General features: G+C 32.0%; 1 protein-coding gene across 1 annotated transcript; it reads left to right on the top strand.

Annotated features, from left to right (window-relative positions):
- Positions 1 to 3: 3 nt before the first annotated feature.
- On the top strand, positions 4 to 13,615 carry LOC139503024 (cell adhesion molecule CEACAM5-like). Its single transcript, XM_071292689.1, has 10 exons — positions 4 to 106; positions 465 to 767; positions 2,742 to 3,053; positions 4,043 to 4,342; positions 4,542 to 4,841; positions 5,246 to 5,539; positions 6,573 to 6,632; positions 8,543 to 8,644; positions 10,162 to 10,216; positions 13,372 to 13,615. The coding sequence occupies exons 1-10, from the start codon at positions 61 to 63 to the stop codon at positions 13,391 to 13,393; spliced, it is 1,794 nt and encodes a 597-aa protein (XP_071148790.1). The 5' UTR covers positions 4 to 60; the 3' UTR covers positions 13,394 to 13,615.
- Positions 13,616 to 15,126: the final 1,511 nt, after the last annotated feature.

The raw sequence follows: 15,126 nt of genomic DNA, 5'->3' as shown, positions 1-15,126 counted from the left end.
ACCATCTTCCGAGTAACTACATATTATGAAGGGCAGTACATATGCTTGGCTGTTAATATTATGGGAACTGGAAAAAGCAACCCCACTTTTTTGAAAGTATTAGGGGGTAAGATGTTTTATATTTTTTTCAGTAACGACGCATATTGAACATGTTGAACCAATTTATTTAATGTTTATATACCTATATTATGTCAACAATGATAATACAAAATACAACTGAAAGATAACATAACACAAAACAGATAATAAGACAAGTAAGACGAAGGCACTAGTATTTGAATTTCTGGCGAAAGAATGTTTTTTTCTTAGTAAAGACTATTAGATGTAACTCTGAATCGATTTATGATTTTTGAATACCGATATGCGACTGTTGCCGTTTATTTTGTCTTTAAAATATTTTGTTTATTATACCAGTAAAATTATCTAATTACGAAGTAGTAGTATATTTTTATCGCATTTTACAGATGTTCCAAATGTTACCATACCAGATGCGGAATATATCAGAGGGTATGGTTGGGATTTGACTCTAGAATGCATTGTTGATTCTTTTCCAAGGCAATACGATGTATACTGGCAAAAAGAATCTCATGGTACAGTCATGAATATAACATCGTCTAGTACTAATGTATTATATGGTTCAACGGTCTTTTTACCATCGTTGACCATCCGCCGAGTAACTACAGATGATGAAGGGCAGTATGTATGCTTGGCTATTAATGCTTTTGGAACTGGAAAAAGCAACCCCACTTCTTTGAAAGTATTAGGGGGTAAGAAGTTTTATATTTTTTTCCGTAACGAAACATATTGAACATGTTGAACCAATTTTTATTATGTCAACAATGCTAATACAGAATAAAACTGAAAGATAACATAACACAAAACAGATAATAAGACAAGTAAGACGAAGGCACTAGTATTTGAATTTCTGGCGAAAGAATGTTTTTTTCTTAGTAAAGACTATTACATTGTAGATATAACTCTGAATCGATTTATGATTTTTGAACAGCGATATGCGACTGTTGCCTTTTATTTTGTCTTTACAATATTTTGTTGATTGTAGAGTTATGATTATACCAGTACAATTATCAAATACTCGGCATTTTGTTTCGATATCAAGATAATTACTTTCCAATTCATAATTTCACCAAGATATATTCATTGCATAAATATATATATATGAGTGTAAAATGAAGATAAAAATTGTTCTTTTCCTTTCTTGTCGTCTTTGGTATGCATTTTGCATCATAGCATGATTATAACATGAGTGAGTCTTATGTGGACGAAACGCGCGTCTGGCGTACTAAATTATAATCCTGGTACCTTTGATAACTATTTACACAACTGGGTCGATGCCTCTGCTGGTGGACGTTTCGTCCCCGAGGGTATCTCCAGCCCAGTAGTCAGCACTTCGGTGTTGACATGAATATCAATTATGTGGTCATTTTTATAAATTTCCTGTTTACAAAACTTTGAATTTTTCGAAACACTAAGGATTTTCTTATCCAAGGCATAGATTACCTTAGCCGTATTTGGCACAACTTTTTGAAATTTTGGATCCTCAATGCTCTTAAACTTTGTATTTGTTTGGTTTATAACTATTTCGATATGAGCGTCACTGATGAGTTTTATGTGGACGAAATGCGCGTCTGGCGTACTAATTTATAATCCTGGTACCTTTGATAACTATCTACAAATAAAAAAAATGATGCTACAGGAATGTGCAATTTGTACTTTTTGGAATATCGACAGACTGTTGAAAAATCAAATCACAGAAATAATCAATAACTTTTTATTGGGGACGAAATCTTCCATCATATGGGGATTACATAAATGATGTTTTTGTCGTTTGAAAGAAAAGAATTTCGAATGTTTGTAGAGCGCTATATCATGTCATCATTGGTAGTTTCCCCTATAACATTGTTGTGCAAAATCCAACATTTCGAGATTAAACAACCTCAAAAACTAAAGATTAAGAATAGTAGCGCCAAATACTTAATAAAAGAATAAGTAAGCACAATTCACAGTTTTGCTGAAAATTGTGTGTATTACATAAGATGATGTCGATTTCTTTAAACCTAGATTTATGAATGGTAGTCTAAAAATTTACAAGTATCTTCTGCTTTGATACAGCCCTTGGATGGTTTAAACTTCCCCAACAAACGTGTATGGTGTAATGCTGTATGGCATATAATGCAATGGTGTAAGGTGTATGGTGCTATGGTGTATGTTGTAAGGGGAATGTAGTAATGGTGTTTGATGAATGGTGTTATTGTGTAATGTGCGATATTGAATGGTGTGAATGATGGTATATGACACTTCATTGGTTTAAAACGAAGTTCTTTTTATCTTTTTTTTTCGTATTGTGAACATAAACAATTATATTAATCCTAATATTTGAAATTTAATTGCATAATTGGTAATTTCGGATCGTGTAGATAGTATGGGGAATGGTGTATAGTGTAATGTGTAAGGTGTATGAAGAAAAGGTGTATGGTGTAATGCATGGTACAATGTGTATGGTGTAATGGTGTAATGGTGTATGGTGTTATTGGGAAGTTTTCACCATCCAAGGACTGTAATTAGTTTAGGTCAAGGGTTTCACACAGAAAGAAGAAGAATCTAATGCAGTCATTTCCTCAAAATTGTCAAATCAATGCATCAGTAATTGCTACGATCTCGATACAGAATCCTATCCTAAAAACTAGAATGATTTATATAATATACGTAAGTTTCCATTATAGATTCAAAATATCCTGTTGTAAACATTGAATCAAACCGGTATGTGGTGACATACGGAAGTTCACTCACCGTCAACTGTTTAGTTCGTTCATCTGAACAGGATCCCGTAAATGAGATATATTGGAAGTACAATAATAAGGGAATCATAACAAAGATTTCAGAAAAGATGGACGGGATATCAGGAAGTTCCATTAGAACGCCATCACTCACCATTTTGAAAGTGACATCGTCTGAATCTGGAACCTACACCTGTTACGCTAGAAATGATATTGGAACAGGACAAAGTCGACCAATAAATGTTATTGTTACTGGAGGTAAAACAAGGGTATACTTATTTGGTGCTTAACGTTATGACCTAGCATGTTATTTTTGTACTTTTCCGTTGTTTACTATCGTTTCGTTTTGTTGTTTTCTGTGTACATTTTAGTTTGTTATGTATTCCTATTAGTTCAGTTGTGGTTTTCAATATTTTTTCCTTTATGTTTTCAATATCAAAACATACATTCAAACATTTTAACACTATCATATCTCATTCGGATGTTAAAATCGTACCAGTTGTCATACATTTTAGTAAGGATTGGTCCATCTGGGGAAATATTGACGCTCAGGTCTTGTTTGTATTATCCTCAATTTCAAGTGAACCAGGATATATGAGATGTACATAATGACATAAATGTGATAGGACATCATCAATATAATATATAAAAGTGAAATGAGGAATTACGCAAGGTGCTTTTAAGAAGATTCTAAATAAATCCTGCTTCATACGAGTACAATGAAGAAATTAGGAATGCACAATGAGACACAATTAAACCGAACTTTCGGTTGAAATATATCAATCCTACAAACTCAACCAATATATATTGTCTTATCAAAAAGTCAGATATTTTGATATTAGCATCTTCAGTGTTTTTTCTGATAGAATCAATCTGGTTTCTTTTAAAAAAACAAGAATAATTATACCCCCCCCCCCCCCCCCAAAAAAAAAAAAAAGAAAAGCTACGTTTGCTATTTGTATAGAAACAGCGCTGTTTAATGATTTTATGAAGTCAACCAATTGAACATGGGGAATAGCAGTGTATTGTGTATTGAAATCAAATATTAGTATTTATTGTATCTGTTTGTTTATCACATTGGTGATAATGTTTATTTTTAAGAAACACGTACCACACTCTTCAAATAATAGAGAGAAAAACTGATTTAAAAGAAAAAAAAGTTCATTTTGTTGCATGCGTTTCTCTCTGTAATTTCTGCCCATGTGTTTATTTGGTTGAACATGTAATATTCCACAATTGAATTGCAGATGTACCAACTGTTTATGTTAAAGATACTAGGTATTCAATAAAGTACGGGGAAAACGTAACAATTGCCTGCAATATAACTTCTAACCCACCTATCACAAATGTTTACTGGGAGAGAGAATTTAATGGTACGAAAAATGTGATTAATAGTTGGACTGCTGGAGTGCAAGGAGTTTCATTAGATGCACCCTCGCTGACTATAGTAAAAACCACTACATCAAATAACGGATCTTACAGATGTATAGCTTCCAATGATGTCGGAATAGGATACAGCGAAGCCACAAATTTAGAAGTCATCGGTGGTAAGGTTTTATCAAAAATTATTAATATGATATGTTGAGATGTCTGATTTTACAATAACAATAACTTTTTACCTACAGTTTTTCAATGTTCTGTCTATAATTTTGGCCATACAAAGTATTCAGAAATTATAAATGTGCTAAATTATTGATTAACATTTATGAACTATCAACCGTCTAGACACTATTTTCTGTATTTTAGAGCTACCATATATAAGTATCACAGCGGATTTGCTACAAGTGAAGTATGGTGAAAAAGTACACATATCATGCGTTGTGAACGCAATACCACCTGCAACCGAAATTTACTGGGAGAAAGAATTAAATGGTATCAAATATGTAATAAATACTGGGACTTCTGGAACTGAAGGCATAACTGTTGCAAATCCGTCACTAATATTAATCCACGCAACAGATTCGGATGCAGGATTATACAAATGCTTTGCAGTCAATGAATTTGGAATGGGCTATAGTTCAGCAATTAAACTCAATGTTATAGGAGGTAATATTGTTTTTCAACTTGTATCATCAAGACTTCTGCATTTAACATCAAGTTAATAGGTTTGATTTATTTTAACCAGTACTGCAATGTAATATATTAGTTATGCATGAAACAATGCATGTAAGATTATGTCCCAACAGTAGAGTCATTTCAGTCTTCCATAATAATAGACGAACTTTGAAATATGTCCTGACATACCATCGAAAAATCAATCTAGTAAAGCTAATGGTTAGTTTTACCGGCTGTGGATATTTGCCACAGAGGAAATGATGTTCATGTTTATAGCACATGAGCAAAATGTATCGGTAAGTTTTTTTCAATAAAGATTAAGGTCTTATTCAATTTTAATTAAATGTTATACACACTGTAAACGAACAACATTGTAATACTCTTTATTGTTGCAGGTATTCCTGATGTTGATGTTCCATCTATGACGCACCTAACAGGCATTGGTTACACAATAACTCTCACTTGTTCTATCAAAAATGCCTTTCCAGCCATTTCAAGGGTGTACTGGGAGAGATATATACATGGCTCAATAACAAGACTTTCATCTGCTTCGATTGGAATCATGGGAGTAACCGTTGATAATCCATCGCTTATCATTCCAATGGCAATGGAATCGATGACTGGTGAATATACATGTTTGGCTGTTAACTCTGTCGGTACCGGTAGAAGCTTCCCAGCAAAATTGACAGGTGGGACTATTATATGTCTTTTAATTGTCAATATTCTATCTTTCGTGGCGTCTTTGTCACAACATGCTTAAGATACGCATATATAGGAAAACCGTCAGGGTGATATGTATTGATGTGCATTGTCTGTGATTGACTGTACAATATTCAAATCATAGATCAGGTTGTAAAATTCTGAACAATTTTTATATGGTGTGTAACACAACAAGTAGCGTTGAACCACCATTTTTTTCTTTAAATGTCCTGTAACGAATATGAACTACATTGCTTCCGAACAATCAGGTGTTATTATAGAAATTCGAAGAAATGTTTAGACTTTTTGATTACGACAGGGCATTACTTTGGGAAAATCCTTTTAAATTGATACAGATATGTATTTTTTTTAGTTTTTCTCAGAAAAATGTACTGAGAATAGGTCAAATGAGATTTTAACAATTTAAAACCAAAATTGAAAACATACAGTTAAGGCGAACCCTCCTATAGAAAATGGTATAATTGAGTTCTGTTTGGTGTGACTCATGATAATGACTATTTGTTAAGTCATACAACTAGAAGAATCTATGTCTAAAACTATAAATGCAAAAGTTTAAATTTCAAAATTTTATTTAAAAAGGGACACAGAACATGAACAGCTACACAAACACAACTTTAGGGAATCACATTTACTCTAAACGGAGTGAAACCGGTGCAACAACAGTTTACGTGTGTACTTTTATGCATGCATATATCCATATGTATAAACTATAATTTTCTTTTACTCTTTAAAATATCACATGTATCAGTAAACAGCTCATCACTAGATATATAGTGCATTGGTCCCCATGTTAATAAGATGTACGTTTTCTGAGATTATGAGATTAAATATATGACATTTGTATCTTTTTATAACATAATGCCAGATTAATCTCAGTAAATATTGCCCACGAAGAACCAATTGGTATTATTTGAAGAGCTTATTCCTTTCTTTATCTCAATTAGTAAATGATATGATTTACCAAATTTGATCATTTTTCTAAACATTTTCATCTACTTTTAGTTAAAGCAGGAGTTACACCAGACACTAACTCTGATGATTCGGATGATGACACAGACAACAGTATGTATTTTATCAAAAGATATCATTTGTATACTGAGTATTTGTGTAAAATTTGTCTATTTAGTCATAAATGTCATCATTTATAAGTTTGAAACACTCAGTCCTGTTTTTTCAGTTTACTGTCTCTTTAACCAAACTAGCTTAGGACATTTTTACCACATGGGAGATTGTGGTTTGTCATTATATCGTCTAATCTTTTAATTAACAAACGTGACTTATTCCCGATTGTGACTGTTTTGCTGAATGGGAATTCGCATTACTCTAAGACGTGTTTCGGTACTTGTTTATCCCAAATTCATGTATTTAGTTTAAATGTTTAATGTTATATTTGTAATTCTCATCGGATTTTGTCAAATGTGTTGACGTCTTTTTATTATATTTAGGTGTTACGGAAAGAAAAATTAATCACCGCCTTTATTAATTATGTTTGATTTTGTACGATAATTTACGTTTGAAGTTGGATTCATAACAAGCTGGACATATACATATATATATTACAGTTAATTGCTATTAATAAGAATTGCAATATGCATTGTGTTTAAATGTAATATCAGTATTTAGTTCTAATATAATCTTTATTCTTAAATCACTTATAATTCTATGTTACTTTTGAATTAAAGTTTTTCATATGTGACGTCGTGCTGTTTCTAAATTTCATAAGTTCTTATGTGGCGTAACATTTGTGCCTTTTCGCCATCGTATGTGACGTCATTTTTATGATTTATTGCGTTGACGCCTGGACTGAATCGAATGTGTCTATTCTGTGTTGGTCTTCGCATTATGTATTCGGGTTTATTTTTCTGTAATTAGTTAATACTTCAGTTTCATTATGTATATCTCTTTCATATTCATTTGATAAAATTCACTGTTTGCTATAGCATGAATTGTTCTAAAAAATAAGGATGTTCTTATCCCAAGCATAACAACAACGCCGTATTTGGCACAACCTTTTTCAACTTTTGATCTTCAGTGCTGTACAACTTTGTACTTTTTTCACTTTCGATTTTTTATATCTGGGCGTCAATGGTGAGTCTTGTGAGGACGAGGCGCGTGTTTGGCGTATTAAATTTTAAACCTGATGCTCTTTGTTATCTATTAATCATGTTTTTCTTTGTCTAATATGTTCTCCTATTTATTTGTATTGTAGTCCTGTAATATTATGTTGTCATTTCAATGTTATATTTAACTTTGCCATTAAAGTGCGAGGTTTGGCATGCCACAAAATCAGGTTCAACCCACCATTTTTATTCCTCTTTAAAAAATGTCCTGTACCAAGTCAGGAAGATGGCCGTTGTTATATCATTTTTCGTTTCTGTGTGTGTTGCATTTTAACGTTGTGTCGTTTGTTTTCTCTTATTTTAAAGATATTAAGATAAGACGTGACACGGTACTTGTCTATCCCATATTCATGTATTTGGTTTTGATGTTATATTTGTTATTCTCGTGTTATTTTGTTTGATGCTTGGTCCGTTTCTGTGTGTGTTGCTTTTCGGTGTTGTGTCGTTGTTCTCCTCTTATATTTAATGCGTTTCCCTCGGTTTTAGTTTGTTACCCCGATTTTGTTTTTGTCCACGGATTTATGAGTTTTGAACAGCGGTATACAACTGTTGCCTTTATTCATAGTCATATGTCGAATTAATAAATATAAATGTGCACGGTCAAAAAAATATTTTTTATTGCAATGTTGTCCTCTTGTTTCATATTGTCTGTAATCTTTGGAATGTAATGTTGAGTAAAAGGTGTACACTATCCCATCATCAGTATATTCATTGGTGATTTTTATTTCATTCTTGACAATGTCATCTATACGTTTATTACTAGCATATATACATTTTTATTACTTTTTTATAATGTTCAATTTGAAACCGATAGTTGATAGTTTTATATCGATGTAATTATTTCTTTCACAGCGGATACAGTAGTTAATGGAATAATAGGTGCTGTGAGTGCTGTAGCAGCGGTTGGATCACTAGTCATTGCTTACTGGGCTTACAAGCGCTCTAAGAAGCAGGGTCAGTGTACAATTAATTTTATTTTATACAGTGTCGTTTTGAACTGCTTTTGATTAAAACAAATACGATAAAAAAAGATATCGAGTACACATCCATGACGCAAACTAATAACACTTACAGCAAAACACACAACAACCAAAAAAATATCGCTAATGTTCTAATTTGAATAATAATTTTGACACGAATAATACTTTTTTCCTCGCAGATTTAACCAAAAACATTATCGTATTTAAATGTTTATATTTTCTTTATGTTAACAGTTTGATGGAGATATATTTTGTCGAATTTCAAAGCACCATTTTACACAAAAAATCCACGGTATTGGTTTATTTCTTAGAGCTAGGATCTGTCGAATAACAAATGAACACATAGTTATAGAGTCCACATTGCTGTTGTGTTCCTCGCCTTGTTGACTTCTACTTTACTAATTTGAATGTGTATAGGTGCTTCCACGGAAAATATTGCTCTTAGGGTTCTTAATGCCTCGCATAATAAGTCATAATTTCAATTATGACTGCTCTGGTCAATGATGTTAGTAACAGCTAACCATTTTGATTTATCATGTACCGTAGCTTTACAGATTCTTATACTATGTTTGATCTGCATCTCATCTAGAATGTCTAATTAAAGAAATATTCAGGCATGTTTTTTATTCAGCCAATTTTCAGATTGATCCTCTGCGGTCAATTCAGTACTGTTCAGACAATTATCGTCAGTCAATGCAGTACTATTCGGTAGTTTTGAAGTCAATTGTGAATGCTGTGGATGAATACACGTAAAATAATACTAAATAGATGAAAAAAGACTAAACATATCTTTATTGACCACAAACAACTTGTCGAAACAAATGTTAATTTTCTATAATTGATAAATCTGAATATTGAAGAAAGAATGAAAATTATATTTAAATGTTTATAGTTGGAATGAATGACATTGAGACAATTCTCCACAAGATAATTGTTCATAGATTGACAAATATTGCTCACTGTACGGCCCATACTGGATAGTAATACGCGTGATACAAAGCCCAAAAATGACATATAACAGTTCAAACGAGGAAACTAACGGCTTAATTTATATAGTAAATAATGAACGAATAAAAATATTGAACACAGCAGAAGTCAAAAACCACTAGACAACACTCCTGACATGAGACTAGCATATATATATCCAGATTGTGGCGGGTAAACAAATTAACGGGATCCCTACTATCCCTTTAGTCTTTTAAGAGATGGTTTAATGAAAATTGACTGTGAATACAAATAATGAGATGTGGTGTGATGAGCAACGAGACAACTATCCACCGAGGTGAAGATAAAGTGGATGATAGCAATTATAATCAACCATACGGCTTCCAACAATGAGATGAACCTATACCGTATAATTGATGTAAGCCTAAACATGGAAATTATGATACAACCGATTATGAATACAAACCCCAATATGTATAACAAGACAAATTACGGAAAGCAAATATGCGGAACACTTATATTCATCTTGTTTTTTTTGCTTAACAGAAGATCAAGAGGGAAACAAATATAAAACTTCGTCAAATGACAGCAAAAACACAAGGTATGTACAAGTTCTTGTTTCTTCGTAGATTCAAATCAAATATACCAAGCATTGCACGTCATTTATAATAAAATATGTTTTCCTTACTACTAATTCTACGCAAAGTAGGTTTCTCAAGTATGATATTTTACTTGTACAAGATAATAACCAACCATGTCAAAATGAGCATTTTTTTTCTGTGGATATACTTATAACTTTCTGTTATAAGCATGGCATTTAAAGATTCAAATAAGTGTTTTCATTAGTCAGTGTTAGTATTTATCGTGTTAAACATTTAAAACAAAATTGTTTCTGATTTTAAAATACAACAGCGTGTTTTTCTGAAACTGTTTTCTATTTAACTTCAAATGAACCTATTCGAGCATTGTCACGATTATGGTTTATGTTGTAAATATATAACATTTATAATAAAGAAGATGTGGTATGATAGCCAATGAGACAACTATCCACAAAATACCAAAATGACACAAACATTAACAATTATAGGTCACCGTACGGCCTTCAACAATGAGCAAAGCCCATACCGCATATAGTCAGCTGTAAAAGGCCCCTATAAGACAAATTGAATGTAAAACGTTTTGGAAAAAATATTAACTAGTGAAAACGTGTCTTGTCTTGACACAATATTCGTTACTTCAAATAACTATATTTTAACTATTATTTGTTTAGTTTACACTGATAGCATCATCAATGATATTTTACGAATAGAAAGTACATAGTAACAAAATAATGAGGTCATAATACCTGAAAGGACAACAATTGCTGCTGTCAAATATGTCAAACACGGATAAAATTCGAATCCGGGTCCGTCCGCCCTGATTGTGGTTCGCCCTAATACATGTATGCCCCGAGTCCGTTCGCCCTGATTTTATTTTCTAGTATAGTGTTGCGTTGTGTGTATATAATTGAATGTGTTGAAGTCAGTCTATAACTTCGCCGAATATTTACGATGTTTCATGTTAACTTGTCTAAAGCTAGCTGCTATACTAGGTTATAAGTTTCAGTACATTTCAGGACTTTTTTTATTTTTATATTTCAAACTAAATTTTACCCATCCAAGCCACGGGGGGGGGGGGGGATACTTCCTATTATTTGGTATACGGGGATGTGCCAAACATATGGGTCATAATTTTGCGAGATTTTATATAAAAATGACCCTCCTTTTTAATGAAATCCTATAAAAAATGCATTTACGTTTGCTAACTGTACATTGGTTTCGGGTATGATCTACACACCAATCCAACAATCCCTGCGTTAATCATGTATATATAACAATAAAATATTTATGCACCAAACGATGTCAATTCATATATAAAAACTTAAGGGTAGCTGGTAACTTTATGAACTATGAGTGATAATGAGTTAGTGCTCATATAAGCATGGGTCATATTTTAAGTATTGTATACAAGTATAGGTCATTCTTTCTTAAATATTTATATAACTATAGGTAACCCCCCCTCGTGATCCAAGCTGACTATTTTATTTGAGAAAATTTTCTTCTTTTTTATTAATCCATCAAACACAATTTATATAACTATCAGTGATACAAAAAGATTCAAATGACACCTAATCAGCGATCAAAATTCAAGTAACAGTAATTAAAAGTAATTATAAAATAAAGTATAACCTTGAATACAGCCAAGGACTTTATTTAATTAATATAAATATGGCAAATATTCTGTATTTAACAGAACTCATAAATAAATATAGGGCGAACGAACCCAGGGCCAACGGACTATCAGGGCGAACAAACTCAGTTCGAACGATCCTAGGGCGAACATGTAATCAGGGCGAACGATCCGGATACCGATAAAATTCCCCGTCTATCTTGATAAGATATTGCACTTCACATTCAAATCAGTTAATTAGTTGGTATTCATATCTATAAACAAAGGGTTTTAGGTAGGCAGGGAATTTTGAAACAATTAAAACAAATAAGGAAAAGATTATGATAAGTGAAATTTGGTTTTAAACACAGTAATTGTATGCTTAACTTTATGCGAAAAGCCTGAAAACGGAAAATGTGAAATCTTGTTATGAGCGTAAGTTATTATTCTTATTTTTGTTTGTTGAGAACTCAATACACATTGATACAGGTCAATCATTATGCCTGCTGTCAAAACAAATATGTTAAGTAAATTTGTATACGACGTGCAATTCAGTATCATGTTAATGTGTTCAGGAAAACAAATAATACAAAAACTGAACCAATGTTATTTGTATTCAACATAAATGGATGAATTAGTTCTCTGTTGATTAACAAGAACACTGCTAGAACTGGGAATGGTATGGACACTTATGCATAGAAATGTTCTGATAGAGGAAAATCATATACATAAATTTGGGCACATTTATTCCAAGTTCTAAGAACGGTTTTATGATTGTGTCTTGTACTTTCTGCGGCAAGCATTTCCATGCAGTGATGTGACGATAAATATGGAATCGTATATATATATATTTATATATATTGATCTTAATTTCATCCATCTTCTTTATGTTCGCTATATCAGCTATTGGATTGATTAATGCAGACGTTGTATCGTTTCAATTAAAAAATTAAAAATAACATTTTAGATAATTTATATGTGTATAAACTTGACAAAGTCATTCACAAACATATCATAAAAGTCCTTCGGTTACTTGTTTGTGAGTTAACTGGTCGAGTTTCTACATCAATAAATTCTTTTAAAAAGGTGTTTAATCCTTAAGTAAATTCGTTATTTCTTGTAAAATCGAGACAAATGTTTGTCATAAAAAAATGAAGCGAAAAAAGAACATGCGCCCATACTATGACCACACAATATTTCCTAAAAATGAATATTAAGGGTGCATAAGTATTTGGATTTACCAGAGGTCATTTTAGCTAAGAGATTGTTCTAGAAGTAGCATAAGCCTTCAAAGTATATGTCCTGGTGGAGTTTTGTTATTTTCTTTTAATCAAAATCGACGGAAAACTACTACCTGATCAAAATTAGTTTGAGGATTTACAGAAACAATCGTGACGTCTTGAAATGATTGCATTAATGTATAAAGTCATGCCACTTCCCACTGATTTTACTAGATATCACTGTGGAATATTATATAGTATAATGTATGTATCTTCTACTGGGTACTTTCAATAATGACACTTCTATATTCTACATTTTCTTTTCCAGGATCCACAAAGAAAACGAGTAGTTGTTAGCAAAATGCATACAACCATGAGAGTCAATAAAACCATATATTGGCTGACAATGCATGATATTTGTTTGTGTTAAGTTTTTAAACGATGCATGCATCATTGTTGGTTGGTTTTATTATACTGATTTCACAGTTATTTTATATCTAACAGACTAGAATTGAACAATTTTTAAACATACCATATATAATCCTCATACATAAATGCAGATCTTTCAGCGATTTCTCTTGTTCCTACATGTATCTCTTTCTTAACGATTTTATCAATCATCAAACATGTTTTGCCTTATTGTATGTATATTTATTTAATGATTGCAGTTTATATTAATTTAGTAGTTCATGAGAAGATAGTAAAACAACTATATTTCTTTGTTTTCTTTAAAACGTACATTTTTATTGCAATGTTTATCTTACAACAATGTTAGGGAAATGAACCTTGTTAGTCTTTGATTTCTTTTAGTACTCACTCTTTGAAAATAAACTCAACATAGATACCAGGACAAAATTTAGTATACAGTGTATATTAAGTATTTCAAATTGAACGATTTATTTTAGTTGATAAACCTGGTTTCCTCATCCATTCTTAATAAAGACAAGTAAATAAAAAGGTACATGCGCCTATACTTAAAAGGAAATCCGTATTTGCTTTCATCTTTCTATGAACACTACCCAATTACTGTATTCTGTACGTCTTCTTTGTTTAACATCTTTCTCAGTTGTTGATTCACATTTGACATATTTATGTCTGCATATAGAGGAGCTTGGGCATTGTTATTCCGTATAGGACGCTCTACGTTTGTTTTTTCTTCAGCTCCACAAATTACAAAAGCCATCGAACAGTAGAAAATTCAGACACTGTGCACAGCAGACATATTTGAGATCTGTGTATAACTTAAAAGTTGAAAACTGTAAGACTCTGGAAGCAAACCTATCTTTATATGGTGATCATTTGAAGTACGAAAGTTGTCTGTGATTGGTTCGAACTTTAATTTCATGTGTTTGTGTAATTACCCTTAAGATTAATGTAGTAACATGACAATATGTTATTGATAACAGGAACGAATTACGTAATGTTATCACTGTCTAATTTACCAAGGATAATACGGTTTATATATTATATATTGTTGATGTTTTTGTTTTCATAAATTGGTTAGCAATTGAAAGCGGTACTATACTTTTTCAGGAACCTGTAAAAAATGGAAAACAACACGTTTTATAATTTTTTGCGTCCGAAGCGCTTTTCTGGATTTACCTTCATCAGGGACGCTCAAAGCCAAACATTTGAAATCCGAAGATGAATTCAGTGGTTGTTGTTTGTTTATGTGTTACATATTTGTTTTTCGTTCATTTTGTACATAAATGAGGCAGTTAGATTTCTCGTTTGAATTGTTTTACATTGTCTTATCGAGGCCAGACTATGCGGTATGGGCTTTGCTCATTGTTGAAGGCCGTACGGTGACCTATAGTTGTCAATGTTTGTGTCATTTTGGACTTTTGTGGATAGTTGTTTCATTGGCAATCATACCATATCTTCTTATTTATATTTTTGTTTGATTATGTATCCATTATTTTTAATAATTTTGTATTTACATTGTATCAAAAATCAAATGGTATTCGTTCAGTGTATGTTTATCCGAGTTACTACTATTGTTTCAGAAAAGAGAGAAGGTTTGACAACTGTTAACACCTGTTTTAAGTTAGAAATATCATGGTCACAGTAGCTGTCGTTTGTT

This window comes from Mytilus edulis, chromosome 14 (genome assembly GCF_963676685.1).
Source record: "Mytilus edulis chromosome 14, xbMytEdul2.2, whole genome shotgun sequence".
NCBI classification, from domain to species: domain Eukaryota; kingdom Metazoa; phylum Mollusca; class Bivalvia; order Mytilida; family Mytilidae; genus Mytilus; species Mytilus edulis.
This window is presented reverse-complemented; position numbering and strand designations above follow the sequence as displayed.

Excerpts from the sequence above, each read along its gene's own strand:
- LOC139503024 (XM_071292689.1), top strand. The coding sequence starts at position 61 with ATGGGAACTGGAAAAAGCAACCCCACTTTTTTGAAAGTATTAGGGG. Across the intron at positions 4,343-4,541 it reads AAATTTAGAAGTCATCGGTG|AGCTACCATATATAAGTATC; the intron begins GTAAGGTTTTAT and ends TCTGTATTTTAG. Across the intron at positions 5,540-6,572 it reads CTTCCCAGCAAAATTGACAG|TTAAAGCAGGAGTTACACCA; the intron begins GTGGGACTATTA and ends ATCTACTTTTAG.